At 42.6% G+C, this 20,368-nt stretch overlaps 2 protein-coding genes across 9 annotated transcripts in view; one reads left to right on the top strand and one right to left on the bottom strand.

Moving 5' to 3' along the window:
- The window catches only part of SGCE (sarcoglycan epsilon), a 66,959-nt gene extending 61,276 nt beyond the window's left edge, over positions 1-5,683 (bottom strand). For 2 of the 7 annotated variants that reach the window (XM_031025193.2, XM_081800524.1), the window contains exon 1: positions 5,494-5,683. In XM_031025193.2, coding sequence (XP_030881053.2) covers positions 5,494-5,602 — 109 coding nt within the window. In that variant the 5' untranslated portion in view covers positions 5,603-5,683. The remainder of the gene's footprint in view (positions 1-5,493) is intronic. The other 5 variants (XM_006730663.3, XM_081800523.1, XM_081800522.1 and 2 more) reach the window with 4 other exon arrangements.
- Positions 5,684-5,882: 199 nt separating this feature from the next.
- PEG10 (paternally expressed 10) lies at positions 5,883-15,242 on the top strand. Of its 2 annotated transcripts, none has more exon segments than NM_001291341.1 (2): positions 5,883-6,103; positions 12,569-15,242. In NM_001291341.1, coding segments are annotated over 2 exon segments (2,385 nt in total). In that variant the 5' UTR covers positions 5,883-6,098; the 3' UTR covers positions 14,948-15,242.
- Positions 15,243-20,368: the final 5,126 nt, after the last annotated feature.

Below are 20,368 nucleotides of genomic sequence, written 5' to 3'. Positions count from 1 at the left end.
GAGCCAAAACAAAGCCAAAAGCCCTTTAATTCTCTTCTCCAATATTCATGTTTGAAACAGAATGGGAGGGTAGGAAGGAATGTGTTAAATTGCCCTGTTGCAGCTACTCTCAAGTTGTAAGAGATCAACTTGCAACACACAGGGCTCTTCTTTTTAGACAGTTTATCAGAAAAAAATAAAATGTTTCCATCACAAGCTTCTTTGCTGTCCTATGGGAAAATGTTATCGCGGCCTTCAGATTACACATTAATTGCAATAAAGGTGAATATTTCTGATATTTTAAAAGAACAGACCAAGTAAAGGTGTTAAGTTGATTCCCTTGCTGAGCTGCACTAACTGTTAGAAAGGTCTGGAGTTGAAATCCGTCTCTACCTTTCACCCACTGGTGCTAGTTCTGCTTTCCGAAACAAACAGAAGAGAGTTTATGTCTACTTTTAGTCTTCAAGCTAAACATTTCCAGACCCTTTGAGGATACCTCCTATGACAGGATTGCCAGACCCCCCACCATCCCCACGGACTGTTCTGGAAGTTGTCTAATTTGTCAACGTCTCTCTTTAAATGTGACAGCCAGAAATGGACACAATACTACAGATGTGGTTAATTAGAGGGGGGTACTATTAATTTTTGTGACATATGGACACTATACTATTATCAGAATCTGAATTTGATTTTTTTTTTCTTTTTTGCAGGCACATCAAGCTGCTGGTTCATATTAACCTTCTTTTTCCTCAAAAACTGCCACCACATCAAGTCACCTCCTTCCTTATAACACCAATGAATTATGATGCATTTACTGCTATAAAATATCTTTTTGCATAGCACTGCAGCCTATTTAAGCCATATTAACTTTAAATTCTGTTATCTACTTATAACATTTAACCCCTTTGCAAGTCATCCCTGGATTTTAAAGCAAGCATCTTAGATCTTCATCAAAGTCATTCATAAAATTCATTGAAAAAGAGAAGACCTGGGCAAAGGCTTGGATCTTTCCCCAGGGACCACTCTTGGACCCACACACCTGGCAGGTGCTAGTTTAGTCTGCCTCACGCTTACAAAGCAATCTGGCTACTCTACACACCATCTCACATAAGAGCATCTAACACCTTAACAAATGCTTTGCTGAAAGCAAGATTCACTTATGTTTCAAAACAAAGTGTACAAAACTACACATATTAAAATCATAGTCTTTGAAAAATACATATGCACACAGAACAAAGACTAGAAGGAAATGAGCATCAATGGAAATGTCTGTTCTAGCGTCAGACTGTGGAGATTGTTTTTTATTCAATACTGTCTTTACTCTAGTTACATTGTTTAAAAATTGAAGACACTAGGAATTCTGCTTAGAGAGAGTTGCTTGGAGGCAGTTCATATAAAACAGCTTTAAGAGCACTGAGACTCTATCTGATGCTACCAACTTGAAAACCCCAATCAAAAAATGTTCATTTGAAAAGACTTGTTGATCCTTAGGAACACCAGCTTCTTTTTTTTTGAATTTTGCATTCCTGTTTTTGGCTAACATTTCTGGAAATCAGGAAGACAGTAGACCGGAGAACAGTATTCTAAAGTTTAGAAAAAGCTTGAATGTTTTGTGTGTGCGTGTGTATGTGTCTCTGTGTGTGTGTGTGTGTCTGTGTGTGTGTGAGAGAGAGAGAGAGAGAGAGAGAGTCTGTTCCTGTCTGTCATGTCTCTCTCTCTATCTATGCTGGCGAAGTTCAAAAGGATGAAAAGGAAAAAAAAGCCACCATGTTAATAGTTCTCTGAAGCTTTGGACTAAAACACAGCTCCATCCCAAGAATTTCTAGCGGACACATAAATTCATATCATCTATTCACCTGGAATCCTTTTTTTACACTAATAGCAGGAAATAAGATCAGCAATAGGATTTGCACTTTGCTGTTTAGAGCCGAGGCAAGGGTAAGGTTTAAGAAAAGGAGTCAGAAAGAGTAAATGTGTGCTACAGTTAGTAAAAAAGAAAAAGAAACAAAGTGGCTGGTTATTTGGGAGAAAATAAGATCTATAAATCCTGCCCTTACTGGAATCCTCAAACAATCTGAAAATTTGATGGAGAATTTTTTAACAAGTCAGGGTTTCTTCACTGCTTCAGCATTTTGTTTAGAGCATGGTTTTCATCAGTGGTAAACCAGTGATAGAATCTGAAATACATGTTGTCTTTATCTCTTTGAGGTGGTCTCTCACTAGCTTTCTCTGGTGCAGTCCCTTGCTATTTTTAATGTTTGAGAGAGAGACAAGTGAAAATTCCAATTTGCTTAGAAATACGAGTTGTCCTTTGTCCTAGAAGCTAAGCTAAATATATCAGGTAAACCAACAGCTTTTAGATTGATGGCAACTCTTATAATAAAGAGATGAGATGACCAAATACTAAGTCTAATATGATGACCAAATACTAAGTCCAGCTAATATTGACAACTGAAAATTTTACTTTGCTTAGAAATAAATTTTCCCTAGCATACTAAAAGCTAAGCCAAATGCATGTGGTAGGTAAATCAGCAGGTTCTTAGGTCCATAGCAAATTTTCATTTAAAAGAGATAAAATGTTTTAAAATTCCATTTTGTTTTGAAATACAATTTTCCTTCCACCCTACAAATTAGGCTGAATACCTGAGGTAAGTCAAGAGTTTCACAGATACATGGCAAATTGTCATAAAATAGGTAAATGTCCAAGTAGAAAGTCTAGTTACTACTTGACAAGGGAAAATTCTACTTTGTTTTGAAATACAATTTTCCCACTACATAAGAAGTTAAATACAGGTAGTAAGTCAACAGCTTCATAGATCCATAGCAAATGCTCATAAAAATGGATTAAACTGTCCAAATACAATGTCCAGTTATTATTTGATAAAAACAAATATGCTCATTAACAGCTTTTTTTGCTTTACATGCAATCTTGTGCAAAATGGGTAAGAAACAGTCAACACTGGGAAATATCTGAGAAAATCCAAAATTCACTTAGGATACTAACTGTCAAAAAAGTGTTTAAAATTCTTGTCTATTAATGGGGGGTTGTTAAAGTTTTGTTAGACAACACAAATGTTATCTAAAGTATTTTTCTATCAAAGTTGTATTTTTGTGTTTGTTTTTAATATTGTTTTGTTGTTTCAGATTTTAAAAGTTTTATAATTACTTACCTGTCGATATTGTTTTTTTCTTAGAAAATTATATTTCTAAGCAAAGTAAAAATTATTGTATATGTTGAGAAATAAAAGCACAAGGAAATATACCAAAATGATAACTATGCGTATGTTATAATAGTGATGTCAGGGGAAATTCTCAGTTCTCTAGTTTTAAATACATATGTACTAATGTTGTTCATCTAAAATTTTAATTAGAAAAAGTAATTAATATTTCCTTTAAAAAAACCCTGCAAATTTACTGTTATTTAACTATTAGGTCTCTTTGGAAAGAAAATAAATTTGAAAAATTAATTTGAACCCCTTTTTTATTTTTAAAAATCATAATATGCAGCTTTATGAAAAATATATATTATTTTGGTACATAAGCACGTATAAAGAAAGTGTGAAAAAGTAAACTCCATAATGTTTACGGGGTTTAGCTCAGGATAAAGAAGTTACAGGTGATCCTGATTTTCTTGATTTTTTCCCCAGTTTTCTGGAGTTTTTTCTCCTGAATTTTGTACAGTGAGTAGGAATTCAGTATGATAAAAATAACACTAAAGCTGTTTTTATATTAAAAAAATTCTGGTTAACATTTTGAAATAAAAGATTAAATTGGTTCAAAGTGGTTCAAACTTTAAGTGTCTTGGGATCAATTTTTAAACTTTCCTTTTCCCTACCATCTGTACTGATTTTTAATCTCACTTTTTAGAAAAAGAATATCTATCAGTTAACAATTAGGTGAAGTAACTTTTCTAGATTGAAAAAAAGTCTAAGGGGTTGATAGTTTGGCGGTCATGAGAATGGTACTCTGGCAAACATAAGAATCCTAAAATTATTTTATCTTGCAGGAAAGGCTGAACATCGTAAGATTAAAAGGCACTTCTAAAAAGTATAATTGTGCTCACCCAACTTCCTAGAAAAATATCTTTAATTGGTGGAAATCTTCACTTCATTCATTCATACAACGGATGGTCAACATTTCATTTTTGATAAAAAGTAAAATCTCAGTAAATGTGCTCCAGTTTTGTTTATTCCTAGAAAAGCTAGCTTTAAGTGCAATCCCTGACACGCTGTCATCTACAATGGGCCAAATTCTTATTTATCCCATATGTATAAATAATCTGTAGCAATGTTACTAAAATATGCTCAGTTTCAGCCTTCAAATACAAATGTGTCTCATCCGTATTTCAGGAACCTCACTCAGCTGTAGACAATTTAACTTAAACTTCTTTTTCTAAGATTATCAACAAATTGTCCGTTTTCTCAGAGCCTAACACTTTGAGGCACTTAAATGAAAATCCTCGTTATGGCTTTTTTTTTTTTTTAAGCATCCTTCTTCATCAGTATTTTAAAGGCTTGTAACCCACTGCAATTTTATCTAAGGTAAAATATGTATGTTTATATGCATAAATACACACAAACATTTGTGGCCGAATCTCAGCAACATGCTTGAAAGGATTAAACATGCGGTTACCGTGACTAAATGTATTCATTTTCTCTACAAGATTTAGAAAAATGTAACGTTGCAGGGAGAACTAGGTCTCTGTGTAAACCTTGTAATCACCACCAAAAGGCCATAGCTGGGAGCCTCCGAAGCCTCCAAGCACATTGGAGGCATCCACAGCTGTTTTTAATTGTTTTAGCTTTTCAAAATAGTGCACTTGGTGGGGCAAACGGTGTTGTTTGCAGCGTCTCTGGCCCCCAGCCGGGGTTAACCCTGACCCGAACGCCCTGTTTAGCTCCCAGCATTTCATGATTCCACTTCCCCGCTCCATAAAACCTAAGAAAAACGAGATCTCCGCCGCCGAGAAATGCTCTTAGGAAGAGGGGGAGTTAGGTGTTTCAAATTGCACATTTTTGTGATTTCTCCCGATCGGATTCAAGGAAAGGAAAGAAAGGACGTGTTTGTGTGGAAAGGGACGCAGCTTGACACCCATTTCCTATGGCTTGTCTCCGGGCCGCAGCGCCCCATTCGTGTGGTAACGACCCCCAGAAAAATGGGCAACCCCCAAGTCTTTGCTGCAGGGATGGGGAGAGGTCCACCACCAGGGCTGGGAATCGGAGGGGGGGCGGGTAGGAATGGAAATTGGAGATGGAATTTCTCCGCGTTCTGGGCAGGGAGGGGCCCGCGGGGGCGCAGAGAAAAAGAAAAGGCCAGGGGTCAAGCCTGGGAAGGGACTCACAGGGCCCGGGAATTGGGGTATGGGGTGTCCTGGAGGAGGGGTATAGTGGGGACAGGGGCAGCAAGAGGGGCTGCCACCCAGAAAATGCACCCAGATACCCAAAACCCGGGCGGGAGATGGGGAGGCGGCGGCCTGTTGGCCCCAGGACCTCCCGTCGCGCGCGGGCCACTAACCTGTCAGCAAGAAGGTGCCAGTGGTCGCGGGGCTCATCCTGCGTGTCCCCCGACCCTGTCCCGTCCAAGCACAAGGGTCTCCCAGCTCCCACCACCGGGGCAATTGCATTCTTGGCCTGGCTAGGCCGGCCGTCCTCGATTCTCCCCTCCCCTCCCTTTCTTCTTTCCTCCCAGCTTGGCCAGTTCAGCATCAGCATCCTGCACCCCCTCCTTAATCCTGTACTCCCTCTAGCGGCGGGCCAGTGTAGCGTGGCCATCGCCCCCACCCCATCCCCCATCCCCCCTCCGCCTCCGCTCCCCTCCGCCCCCCTAACTCGCGGAGCACACTGGGATTTGGCGCCCCCCTCCTCTGTTCAGCCTATATAAGGCTCCCAGTCGGCGCTCCCGGTACACGCGCTTCAACTTCGGTTGGTGTGTGTCGAAGAAACCTGACTACGACCTGGGGAGAAGAGCGAAGAGGGTCCACCGAGCCTCGCGAAAGGTCCGCTGAGCGGGCTCGCGTCCGGAGCCACTCCGGGCTGCGGAGCACCCAGCGGAACCCACGCCTGGCACAGGTGTGGGACCCCGTCCTCCTGTCTTCGCAGAGGAGTCCTCGCGTGGTGAGTATGCGGTGAGGATGTTTCTTTTATTAAGATCACATTCATTCTCTGTCCTTTTCGGGAGCTGCGGGAGATGGAGTAGTGCCCCTGAATGTCTCCACGCAAATCTTGTCACGCCTTCACTGGCAGTACCCCAAAACAGAGTGGAGAAACCAAGCCTTCAGGGCTTTGATTTCCAGGACTCAAGTCCAGATAAGTGGTGTAGACAGACATGAGCTGCAGACAGACATGAGCTGCAGACCGATTTGCAATTTGCTCTTCAAAAGCGCTACGTAGTGATAGGCGCTACAAACTAATTGGCGCTTCAATATGCTATGAACTGATAAGCGCTTCAAATACGCTATAGACTGGCGCTTCCAATGCGCTACAGGCTGATGGGTGCTTCAATGCGCTACAAACTGATAAGCGCGTTAAATGCGCTATAGATAGATGGGCGCTTCAATTGCGCTATAAACTGATGGGCGCTTCAATGCGCTACAAACCATTATGAATTGCAGCAGTATATGAGCTGCAGACTGATGACTGATTTGCGCTTTAAATGCGCTACAAAATCTGAGCTGCAGATTAGCGCTACAAAAATACCATTCGCACTACAACAGCGCTTCATTGTGCTACAAGGCACAGGAACTGCAGAGGTACATGAGCTGCAGAGAATTTACACCTAAAATGCGCTAAAAGTAGTAACAGCTGCGGAGGTATACAAGCTGCACTGTTTTACGCCACAAAGAAACCAGCTGTAAAGGGACAAGAGCTGCAGAGTAAGATTACTCTGTCTTTTTAGTGGGGGACCCCACCCTTTGTCTCTAACACACCTTTTGGAATGGCTCCCACTATGTTTTTCTGCAGGACGGTTGTCTGCATGATGGTGCTGTTAGACAAAATGGAGCCCCGGGCAAAAATTAGTGTTTAACATTCTGCCCACACCATTCCTGCTATAGCAGTGGAGTGGAGGGGCGCTGACTTGAGTGTATAAGGGAATCTTTTGGTGGTGGCAGAGCGGGCTGCCTTGTCTAGTTGCGCTTGATTGAAGTGGCGGTGTAGTTGTGAAGGTGGCGCGAATTGGCGTCCAGCAACAGTTTGTGGAAACTGTTGGTTTGCTTAGTATGGGGGGGTGTTGGATCTGGGGGTGATTGCTCTGTTGCATGAAATGAATCTGGCTGTGGAGGCTGGTGGGAGGGGTTTTGGGAGGGGGGATCCTGGGAGAGGCAAACAGCCAGTCTCAGACCTGCCCCGCCCATTCTAGCGCGCCTTCTCTGCAGTATCTGCTCAGAGCGTGCTGAGCGCCTCCCAGCGCCTACTCAGAGCGCGCCTCCTCTGCAGCGCGCCTTCCTAGAGCGCGCCTTCTAGACCCTTTCTCCCCAGCCCCGCCTCTCCCTGAGCCCCCTCCTCTGTGGTGGCTCCCCCCCAGACCCCGCCTTTCCCTGAGCCCGCCTCCTCTGAGGCCTCTCCCTCAGACCCCGCCTTTCCCTGAGCACACCTCCTCTGAGGCCGCTCCCTCAGACCGCGCCTTTCCCTGAGCCCACCTCCTCTGAGGCCGCTCCCTCAGACCCTCCCTCTCCAAGCCCGCCTCCTCTGAGGCTGCTCCCCCCCCAGACTCCGCCTCTCCCTGAGCACTCCTCCTCTGAGGTGGCTCACCCCTGCCCCCTGAGCTTGCCTCCTCTGAGGCGATACCCCCAGAAAGCGCCCCTCCCTAGGCCTGCCTCCTCTGAGGTGGCTTGCCCAGACACCCCGTCTCCAAAGCTTGTCCCCTCCCTGAGCCTGCCTCTTCCGAAGTGACCTATGGCCCCGCCTCCCAGTGCCCGCCTGCGCCTGCGCAGTGTGAGCCCCCAGCCCCGCCCTACAGGCCCACCTCCTCTGCGCCTGCGTGCCTTCACTGTTTTCACTGCCTGAACCTGGATGCACAGCCCCTCCCTCCTGCGGTTTCTTGGCGGTGTCGATTTTGCTTTTTATCCACTAGTGTCTAATAAATATAAGAATAATAAATAAGAACAATTAGCAACGATAGTCATTATACCTGGGATTTATAAGCACTTTTTGCAAGTGCTTTGCATATATTAAATAACACAATTCCACAATTTAAACTTGATAGTGGGTTATGAAAAGTGCTTCTGAGCAGACATGGCTGGTGCCCCTAAGGGCAATCCAGCTAAATGTTTTTACTACAAATGAAAAATAAATTGTTTTAAATACTTTCACATTTAAGGTTTTTTTGAGACACTAATGGACACTTGTGGTGGCTTACTGGAATAGGATTCTTTGGTGGACACAAAATAAGGAATACCTTGAACTGTGTTTCATAGAAGTTTTAAGTGCCTTATTGGTACTGTTGGCCTGGCCTTGGGGCAAGGATGAGGTGTTTATCTGTGTGCCTATGAAGATGGGTTTTTTTCCTTGGAACTCGAAGGGATTAGCCCTGGCTAACTTGCCTACATATTTATTAATTGTGCCTGGCACATGGTAAGCATTCAGTAAATACGTGTTAAATGACCAGAGTAAATTGGCTTTTTCAGTGCCACCTTTGGTGTCTGCAGGTGTTTCCTGGTTTTTTTCCTATGGTGCTTTGCTGTCCTGGATTGTCCAAGGCATTGCTTGCCTTATCTCTCCCACTTAACAGGATTCCCCCCCCCAAAAAAAGTATGCATTTTTAAACTCCAATAATGTAAGCTGTAATTATAATACAAGACTATACTTATATAAGATATTTAAAATAATTAGCTTTTTAAAAATGAAAAGCAAAAGCTAATTATTTGGGGTGAATGGAATACTTAATGGTGGTACATAATTGTCATATTTAAATTTTGTATAATGTAACATCAAGTGGTTACATTACAAAATATAGATTGGAGGGTTTTAACTGGAATTATAAAATATATATATAAAACAAATTGATGCCTTATCTCCAGTCAGAGTACCATGTTTATGTTTCTAACTAAACATAACTTTTAAAACGTGGTATCCTATATTATAAGCCATAAGCCAGGACTTTGACTCCCAAATATCTGTCACCCCCCACAACAAGTATACAATTTACATATTTTTACATATTTATACTTAAAGTAATTACAGCTTTCAGTCAGTCCCCAGGCCCACCTTGACCCCCTAACCCCCACCCCCTTTGGATATTTGTTATCTGCATTCTTTTAAAGTTCAAAACAATGGTAAAAACGTGTGTATTAATATAATTTGCATTTCTCAAATAGTACACATGGTACTAAAAAAATTGGGACATTTGAAAATGTAAAGCAATTAAGAGTTGCTTAATGAAGTGTCATTTTTTAATGAGATATTTAATGTGCAATGGTTTTTGGCTGCTGTTACTCTTTGGTGTGTTTGGGGAAAAGAAGTTTTTAGACATCATCATGAAGAGTCAAAGATTAATCAAATGTATTTAATTCCTATATAGACTAATACTGAATTCTTTTTCATATGTAAAGGTGACATCAGTCCCATGTGGCTTGGCTCTATGCTGCGTGTCCTTTCAGGTTTTAGGAATGGGGCCTCTTGACCCCATCTCGGCAATCCAGCCCCTAGTAGGGGGGGCGGGTTTAAGGAGTCATAGTTCTGTAATTCAAATCAAGTCACAGTGCTCCTGTTTCCATGTTAACTGGTGCTGTAGTTGCTATTTAAATATTTTTAAACTTTATTTACACTGAATGTTAACCTGCCTGCCCACCCTCCTATCATTTTTAAAGGTTAACCTACTCTTCTCTGGGCAGTTATCTCCTTTAGGACTTAGAGTCTCACCCCAAAGTTAAAAACCCCAGGGGTAGGTACCCGATGCCTGATCTTGGTAAAAGTCAGGGGTCTCAAACTGGTGAACTTGCAGGTCAGATAAGGTCCTTAATTTGACCAGCACTGGATTAAAAATTTGTTAAAGAATTTAATGTCTTCGGGAGGGGACATGCATCCCCAAATTACATAGTCACAGCCCCCTCCTTATTGTCTTAACTCCAGTTTCTTCTCACTTTTATGTTACCTTCCAAAGCATTTGAATTTTTAACCTTTATTGATCTTCTGGTACCCTAAACAATACAATGATTGTTTGCTGATTTCTGAACATGTTGTTATATCTGTCCTATTATTGTGTTTTGCAGATGTTAAAACCATCAGACTTGGGCCTCAATAAAGCTCACCCCAGTGACTGTGATTGACATGTAGGTTGTTAACCTTCCTGACCTGGGTCAGGCAGCGCCAGGCCATGCTCTGAATGCCTTTCCAGAAGTCTTCTCTCTAAGTTTTGAAAGTATTACTGTCTAGGTGACAGAAGTGGCACTTGAGTCACCTGACTTGTGCTTATTAGTTGTTTTTTAATGGGACGTTAAAGCTTTTAATAAATGAGACATTTATTAAATAAAAATTTTTATTAAATAATTTCATTTTATGAAATAAATTTAAATAAAAATAACTTTTAATAAAAATTGCACTGTTTTGTGACCTTATATTTTGAGTGTCACTAATACAATTATCTTTAAGGAGCTGGAAATGAAACAGTGTCACAGGTTATGATGTGTTATTTTCTAAACTTTCAGACTATTTAGAATATTTTATCTTGAATGCCAATTAAAACTATTAAAATGGCACAGTAATTCTGTCCCTTAAAGACTCTGCTTGCTATACAGCCACTCCAAGGACAGTGCAGAGCATAGAGAAAGTGGCTGGGGCTGGGGGGTGGGGGTGCAGGGGAGGGGCCTAAAGAGCTATGAGGGGTTTTAAGGAAGGAGGAGGAAGGGATATGTCTCTACAGCCAGAGACAAGGCTAAAGTATACATGCATCATGTTTGATTACCACCGCCTTTTTTTTTTCCTTGTACCTTACTGAAATACTAGCTATTTTTCACCTAACTTCTTTGATTAACACGTTTATCTTTGTGATTTTTAATTAATATAATTAATTTAGTGTCCATTTTTGCCTTGATGGATCAGAGAAGAACAGGTGGCCAGGACTGCCAAGTTAAAATTTGGTGAACAGGCAATCTGCCTGCTTTATAAATTATGTTTTTAAACTTTTGAGCACTTTCTTGAAGTATTCCAAATATGAGAATTTAATGCTCATTTAAAAAATATTAAAAAGGTAAAATAATTAAGTTACTATAAATGCATTTAACCCTCTTTTTAGGAAGTACATAGGCACTGTTGGCTGATTTATTGTATGTGTGATTTATTGTCACCATACCCATAATTAAGAATTTTAATCTCCCCACTCCCCCTAGCCCCCCCATGTAGCTACTCACCACCTAGGAAGGAGTACAGCCCTGTCTTGCTCTAAGTTACAAACTTTTGGATGGGGCTGTGCTGTTAAAAACTTGTTTAAAAACTAGAAGTTGCAAACTGGTGACCTGCAAATCAAGTGAGGCCCTGGATTTGTTTGGCCAACAGTATATCCAAAAAAATAAAATTAATTAATCTCTAGGTGGGAAATGCATGCCTCGGTTGCCATAGTTACAGCCCTTCCCTGTTTTCATTTTAGCCTCTTCACACAGAAAGTTACCTTTCTTATTAATAACTTTATTAATATTAGGTAACAGTTGAATATTCACTGCTTTTCCTGCATTATTTAATTAAATCCATATTATAAGTTTGAGGTGTACTATTACTGGGCTTCTTTGAATGTCCCATTTTATAGCCCAGCTCTTCCTAGCCTAGGAGGTATCAATTAATATTTGTTGATTGACTGCATAATAAGGAGGGAAACTGATAGACACATGTTGCTGCTCAGTGCCACTTCTGTCCCTTAGGGAATTCTCTTTGGGAAATCAGATTACGGTCAGATTTAGACAACCCTGTGGGTTTTTGATAATGGCTTAGTAACCTCCATGGAGATAGTGCCCCCTTTCCCCAGGGTTGATGAATATAGGCATTGTGATTCTAATCCCCCCACTCTTTTTTTTTTTTTTTTTGGTTCCCTATTGGCTGGAATATTAGCAATTTTTCAGGTAACTTGTCTAATAACAGGCATTTTGGCTCTGCTTGTGTGTTTTTATTTGGTCTCCATCTTTGACTTGAAAGTTTCTTGAGGTGCTCTCTTGATACAAAACTATTTGTTTAGAATGTCTTGGCATTCTTTTATAGTCAGTGAAGGTAAATTTGCTGTTGATATAGTTATGAATTGTTGAATCATAATAAACATGTGACCTTTGAGGAGAAAAAGGTCATTTGGACATGAAAAAGTAGGGTGCTTTTTGTTATCTATTGTCTTAATTGATTAACTCCTTTCTCCCTTTTGCAAGATTTGTGTTTGCTTATTAATTATTAATGTAAGCAAGTAGAGCAAAGAGATACTTTAAATACTCATGTATTTAAAGTATTTTAGTGGATACTTTAAATACTCATGTATTTAAAGTATTTTAGTGGCTGGCTACTTTAAATACTCATGTATTTAAAGTACTTTAGTGGCTACTTTAAATGCTAAAGTCTTTTTTATAATGTGCTGCTTTGAATGTGTATGTTAAAATTTATGCTTTTATCTTAATTTCCAGAAACAAAAAGCTTTTGAAAACAAAAAGAAGAAAGGGTGGAAGAGGAGGCCAGGATCCGGGCCTCCATCCCCACAGGAGCGAAGCTACACCTGGGAGGTCTCCTCCCACCCCAGCTCTCACCCTGGGGCCCGACTGCCCACCTCCTCCTCCTCCTCCTCCCCCCAACGGCCCCTCCTCCTCCTCTTCCTCTTGCTCCTCCTCCTCTTCCTCTTCTTCATCCTCACGCAGCGCCCAAAGGGGCCAGTACATTCCCAACCTGGCCGAACGAAGGCGGGACGATCTCTCTGAAGAGATCAACAACCTCAGAGAGAAGGTCATGAAGCAGTCCGAGGAGAACAACAACCTGCAGAACCAGGTGCAGAAGCTCACAGAGGAGAACACCTCCCTTCGTGAGCAAGTGGAGCCTGCCCCTCAGGATGAGGAGGATGACATCGAGCTCCGAGGTGCTGCGGCGGCTGCTGCCCCACCCACTCCGTTAGAGGAAGAGTGCCCAGATGACCTTCCCGAGAAGTTTGACGGCAACCCAGACATGCTGGTTCCTTTCATGGCTCAGTGCCAGCTCTTCATGGAAAAGAGCACCAGAGATTTCTCAGTCGATCGCGTCCGCGTCTGCTTCGTGACAAGCATGATGACCGGCCGTGCCGCCCGCTGGGCCTCTGCGAAGCTGGAGCGATCCCACTACCTGATGCACAACTACCCAGCCTTCATGACTGAAATGAAGCACGTCTTTGAAGACCCTCAGAGGCGAGAGGCCGCCAAACGCAAGATCAGACGTCTGCGCCAAGGCATGGGGTCAGTCATCGACTACTCCAATGCTTTCCAGATGATTGCCCAGGACCTGGATTGGAACGAGCCCGCCCTGATTGACCAGTACCACGAGGGCCTCAGCGACCACATTCAGGCAGAGCTGTCGCGCCTCGAAGTGGCCAAGTCGCTGTCGGCGCTGATCGGCCAATGCATCCACATTGAGAGAAGGCTGGCCAGAGCGGCCGCAGCTCGCAAGCCGCGTTCCCCGCCGCGCGCGCTCGTGTTGCCGCACATCACGAGCCACCACCAGGTAGATCCAACCGAGCCTGTGGGCGGCGCCCGCATGCGCCTGACCCAGGAAGAAAAAGAAAGACGCAGAAAGCTGAACCTCTGCCTCTACTGCGGAAATGGAGGTCACTACGCCGACAACTGTCCTGCCAAGGCCTCAAAGGCTTCACCGGCGGGAAACTCCCCGGCCCCGCTGTAGAGGGACCTTCAGCGACCGGGCCAGAAATAATAAGGTCCCCACAAGATGATGCTTCATCTCCACACTTGCAAGTGATGCTCCAGATTCATCTCCCGGGCAGACACACCCTGTTCGTCCGAGCCATGATCGATTCTGGTGCTTCTGGCAACTTCATCGATCACGAATACGTTGCCCAAAATGGAATTCCTCTGAGGGTCAAGGACTGGCCAATACTGGTAGAAGCAATTGATGGACGCCCCATAGCATCGGGCCCAGTTGTCCACGAAACGCACGACCTGATAGTCGACCTGGGAGATCACCGTGAGGTGCTGTCATTCGATGTGACTCAGTCTCCATTCTTCCCTGTCGTCCTAGGGGTGCGCTGGCTAAGCACACACGACCCCAACATCACATGGAGCACCCGATCGATCGTCTTTGATTCTGAATATTGCCGATACCACTGCCGGATGTATTCTCCAATACCTCCGTCGCTCCCACCACCAGCACAGCCATCGTTTTACTACCCGGTGGATGGATACAGAGTTTACCAACCAGTGAGGTATTACTATGTCCAGAATGTGTACACTCCAGTGGATGAAAACGTCTACCCGGATCACCGCCTGGTTGACCCTACCATCGAAATGATACCTGGAGCGCACAGTATTCCCAGCGGACACGTCTACTCACTGTCCGAACCCGAAATGGCAGCCCTGCGAGATTTTGTGGCCAGAAACGTGAAAGACGGGCTGATTACTCCAACAATCGCCCCGAATGGAGCCCAAGTTCTCCAGGTGAAGAGGGGGTGGAAACTGCAAGTTTCCTACGACTGCCGAGCTCCCAACAGTTTCACCATCCAGAATCAGTATCCTCGACTCTCTATTCCAAATTTGGATGACCAGGCTCACCTGGCAACGTACACTGAATACGTACCTCAAATACCTGGATACCAGACGTACCCCACATACGCCACGTACCCGACCTACCCAGTAGGATTCGCCTGGTACCCAGTGGGGCGAGATGGACATGGACGATCGCTCTATGTCCCCGTGATGATCACTTGGAATCCGCATTGGTACCGCCAGCCTCCGGTACCCCAGTATCCGCCACCGCAGCCGCCGCCGCCGCCTCCGCCGCCGCCGCCGCCGCCATCTTACAGCACCATGTAAACACTTGTCGTGTCCTTCAGGATCTCTACCCTCAGATTTACTCCTGTTCAGCTTCTCAGTCAGTGACTGCGTGCTAAATTAGGCTACTGCATCTTCAGGCCAACCTGAGGCACAGCCCTCTCTGAAACGGCTTCGGAAAGGTCAGGGCCACCCTGGACTGGCACACAGCCTAAAAAAGCACCAAAAGACCTCCGCCATTTTCTGAGAGCGACAGAATACTTACCAACAAATTCTCTCTCAGTTTCCCACTTTAACTGCCAATTTAACTAAAATTCGTGACAAGTTTACTTCCCAGCGAATCCTGGAAGCCTGTGTTTTACCTGCTAAAAACCTCTGTCACCATTTAAATTAATAGGCTGCCAGATTCCACGTTTAACACTTACAGAGAAGCTGATGCAAACACGGGAAATGCTGATTTCTTTATGGAGGGGGAGACACGAAGGAGGACGACATGACTTTTCTTGCAGTCTCGGTACTCTCTTTACATCACTGGAGGACCGACGCCTTATTAAGGAAGCCAGAATTGTTGGTGCAGTGTAAAACGGCTTCCGTGATCTTTTTGCTGCACCCTTAGAAACTTCACCATCTTCAAACTCCGCGTTCATGGTTCCGTTAATTCTCAAGGAGCAGCAACTGGACCGGTTCTCCCAGGAGCAGGCAAAACCCCTGCAACAGAAACACCTCAGGCCTCAGAAGGAAGTGCTCTCTCAGAAGGGACTCCTGCATGTTGAGTGTGCCTTCACACCCTGGTGCAAATCACATGTACCCAAGAACTCTGGCTTTCTCACAACACCTTACCATCATCATGCCAGTAATGGCTTCCACAAAATGTTAAACCTGGTAACCAGAGACTGTTGGTGGCTCCAGGTGTGTTAGATGTTTATGAGGCATGACTACCTTGCAGTCCCGTACCCAGCTCTTAAGAGACTCTGAGTTAATGTTACCAACGTGTCCTGGTATTCAGAAGAAATTTCAGGAGTGTTGTTAATTGGCTGGAAGAGGATCACCTAAAGTGTTGGAAGCATCTCTCCATGTGTCTGCCTCCATATGCATCTGGGCATTTCATCATCAGTCCCCTCATTAGACTGTAGCATGAGGATGCTTAGAGAGGGGACATGAATTTAGCACCCAGACCCACACTCCTATGCCTGCGAGGGATATCTTTAAAGAAGAGGAATTGGGGCGCTGGACACTGTCTTGAAGATATGGACTTCTTTAGTGAGCTTTAAATCCAGAGGGTGGCCTGATGGGTAACCTCACTTTAAAAGGATCAGAGTTCACACAGTGGAAAGGGGTCCCCTCTAGAGGACGGAGATGAAAAGAAGCTGCCAAGAATGAAAGGCCTCAGAGCAACTCAAATGACTCAAAGCGACAGACAACACAAGCGTTGTCTTCAATCCAGTGACGACATCTAGTCTCCTGGATGCTTTGTGCTAACCTGGGACTGCCTGACTTCTTTAGCCTGGTCTTTTGCTACTACCTTGAACTCTCTGTCTAATCTCTCTCTTTCTGTTTAATTCTTTACTACTGCCATTAACCCTGCTGCAGGATTTGTGTCATCTTTCCTGCCTGGCTGCTGAGACTCCATTTTGCTGCCACGCATGGAGAAGAAAGAGGCAGGCTTCAAGAGGCTTGTGTTTCAGTACACAACCTCCAATTGCCAAAACACAGTTTGAGCAGTAGACAACATGGTAGAGATTTCAAATTGTGTGTAATGAAGAGGAGTCTTAACGGTGAAGTTTCATTTTTCATCCACATCCTCTTTCACCCATTCATTATCACCCACCCTTATTCTTGCATGTTTAAATAGTTAAAAGTTTTAGCTGTAGGTGACTAGTGTCTTTTAACAGTGTTTTAAAGTGGTGACTGCTTTCAGGAGTTATTTCCATTGAATTCCGAAGTACTATCCAATTCTTACTGTTAAACTAATTAAAATTGGTAAGTAACATAGTATAACATATTTCTTTACTGTGAACTTCTCTTACAACACTGTGAATGAGAGGCTCCTCAGAACTGGAGTATTTCTATAGTAGTTCATGCCATTCATCTTCAATCTGCTAGTTTAACGTCATATAGGACTTCAGTTTTATCAATTGGGCCTTTTAAAAATCACACAAAAAGACCTACAAATTCAAAAAAGATACCTAATTGGCTATTTAATTCCAAATAACTCTCCCCCCTCCCCCTTTTATTTTCTTCAATGGAACCGAAAGCTTGTCAGTCACTCATGTGTTTTAGAGTAATTACCTTTAAAATGGTGCGTTTGTGCTTCTGAACTATTTTGAAGCGTCACTTCTGTTTACCTCAGATCAACCCATCATCCATACATTTGAATTCAAGTTGTTTTGTGTCAAATTTACAGTTGTCACTTGATCTTCAAGCTGCAGAGGGCCTAGAAGTAGGTCATCGTCTGCAGCCCCGGCATGAGCACACGGACATTCGCTATCACTGCAAGCAGAAGTCTGGAGATGTTGACCAACGACAGCAGCGGTCAGGGAAAGCATGGTGGTATGGGTCAGCAACGCATGGATGAAGACCCTGACGCACATTTGGCTGTTTAGTAAAGCTTGTAAAAAACTGGTTGCAGTGTGTTCTATGCTTTATTGCTATATATACTATCTATAAATGTAGGTGTTAAGGATAAGTAATTTCAAATTTATTCTGTAGTATCAGAATTTAATAAGTTTCCTTTCACTGAGTTTATTTTGTTGCTGTTGATTATGTGTATTGGATACTTTAAGTTTTTTTTGGCATTTTTCCCACAAAATGCCTTTATTCATAAGAAAGGAAAGAGCAAAGAAATTAAATCTCTAAGGGAGTTAGAAAGGGAGCAAAATAAAGCATAAAGGACATACAACAAAACATCAGAATTATTAAAGCCAATAGTCAACCTTTTTTTGAAACAAATTGGCAAATTTGATTAACTTTTGACCCAAATTGTCGGTGTTAATTAAATCAAGGAAGAAGAAGATAGGAGCTCCCATTGTTAGGCAAACCTGGAGAAAACTAGTGAAGGTCATCGTGCTAAGATCTTGAAATGGAGGAAGTTTACATACATTTCTGAAGGGTCAATTTAGTTTGAGCAATGAGGTATTTGCACTCGATGCTGGAAAATGGCAAATTAGTTTGATTCAATCAGGTGAGGTGACATAAGGAACTTGCAGGTGCATAAAATAAAGAGGGGCACATCTATATAGTGCAGTCTGGATTTGTGTTTAAGTTTGCAGGTACCTCTTGGGCTCCTGAATTGATCTGCTTGTCATCTACCACAGACATCGAATGTCAGATACAGTTCCAAGATTGGCAACAGAGAACACTCTGCTGGAAAGACCTGGGCAGAAATGAAGGACCACCTGCCGAGACGAAGAGCTGGGTGGGAACCGTGCTGCATTTTCATCGAAAGAATGAACATCCAGTGGGACTGAAAGTTCTTTGTTGTTTCAGATTATAGAATGTGATTGATGGAATTGGTCTGTGGAAATTGCATTGTTTTTTATTTCTTTATGTTATCAGTTTAAGTAATAGGGGATATACATAATCATAAGTATTTTAGGGTGGGAGGGACTATTAAGTAATCTTAAGTGGGTGGGGTTAGTTTAAAAGTTAGCATGATATTATGTATTAGATAACTCTATAAGTGGACATGTGTACTTACTTGTGATCCTTTACCCTATGATTGCTACCCTTAAAGATTTCAAATAAACTCAGAGGGAACTGCAGGGAGATCAGCCTATTTAGGGCAAATTGGACATGGATAAAACTCTAGTGGGAAAAAGTTCAAAGGTGATTGGATAAATAATTTAACTTTGCCCTGGGTATTAACTCCAGGGATCCAGATTGTGAGCAAAGCCTTTGGAGAGTTATAAGATGAGTAGATACTCTTTGAGAAATTCTTGCTGGAATGAAATTGATAATTAAGGATGGTAAATATTCATGGAAGTTACAGAAAAGTGATGAATAAGAACCCTGTCAGTGGCCCTCCTACCTACCCCTGCCTTTTCTCTCTACCCCTACCACCTCCCTACCCTTCCCCATTTTATTGCTGTATTTCTCTCTATTTACTAATATTGTATTGATGTTATAATAAAAATTCAATTAATAAAGATTTAGTGGTTAAGTGCAAACGGTGTCCTGATCATTTCAGCGTCATCCACCAACATCAAAGGCACAGGGTTAGGGGAGGAAGTGAAGGGGGGGAGCAATAGGGATGGGACAGTGGGGAGAGTAGGGGGAGGAAGGGAGAAGGGAAGGTGGAGCAATAGGGGTGGAGCAGTGGGGAGGGTCTAGGAGTCTAGAGGGAGGGTGGGGGTAAGTTTGGAAGTGGGGGGTGGTATAAACACATCAATCAAACAACCCAGTATCCATTATCCAGAATACTTCAGGAAATCAACTAAATTACTCCTGGCTTCAAAACTTTACATATAAAATAAAAATAAAGCAACACAATTAATATTCTATTGATACAATATAAAATCTTTAAGATGCAAAACTTTAACATATAAAATAAAGCCACATAATTAATAGTGGTTCTATTGACATAATAAAAAAACTTTGTTTAATACCAATCCTTCATGGAATACTTGATATTTATTAATAGAAAAATTATCAAATCATTAGTAAGGACTGAAAGGAAGACATACTAATGAAGTAAGATGGTGATATGCCAGAAATGAGCATGTGGATTTTTAAAATACCAATTAACACTAAGAGAGTGATCATGAAAGTTAGGGAAAGAAAAGTGACAAATGGGGTCCATGAGACACTCATCCTATCATATTTCAAAACGTAATGACATCAGAGTTGTAATAGGTTGCATATAGAAAACTTGAAAAAGGGACTTTAATGTGCCAGTTTCAAAGAGTTGCTGGGTTCATATGACATGGTGGTCACATAAACACGATAGTTTATTGGGAAGGGTGCTAGGAAGATGGTGACTAATTGGAAGGAGCTGGAGCTAATGATGAAAACACACAATTAAAAACTGTCTCTCCTTGGAATCAGGCTACCCTGGCTAGTTGTCCATTCAGCCCAGAGTACACAGACTTCCACAGGTGTACAGAGTGGTGGGTGGAATTGGGGAAATCGGGAGTGGGGGCACAACAAAATGCCTATCAAATGCCTGCCTGGAGAGTTACTTATAAATTAATATGGCGAAAAGCTATCAATCAAATCACTTTGAAAGAAAATGGAAATATCCTATTCATCCTTGTTTTGTGACACCTAGGCTCCTCCCCATCCTGACCCCCACCTCTCTCCATAAACCACGTGATTAAACAAAGCTTAGGGGAAACAAAAATGTGCTGAGCCTCAAGATTGTATTAAATTAGATTATGCAACTGGATCACAAGTCTAGTCTAGAACATTAAACTTATTTTGTACAGCAATGGCAATATTTGTTGAAATCCATGAACAGTTTTACAA

This window comes from Leptonychotes weddellii, chromosome 12, assembly GCF_054177405.1.
Source record: "Leptonychotes weddellii isolate Sample4059 chromosome 12, ASM5417740v2, whole genome shotgun sequence".
Taxonomy (NCBI): domain Eukaryota; kingdom Metazoa; phylum Chordata; class Mammalia; order Carnivora; family Phocidae; genus Leptonychotes; species Leptonychotes weddellii.
The sequence above is the reverse complement of the archived record's forward strand: the minus strand, read 5'-3'. Positions and strand labels throughout refer to the sequence as shown.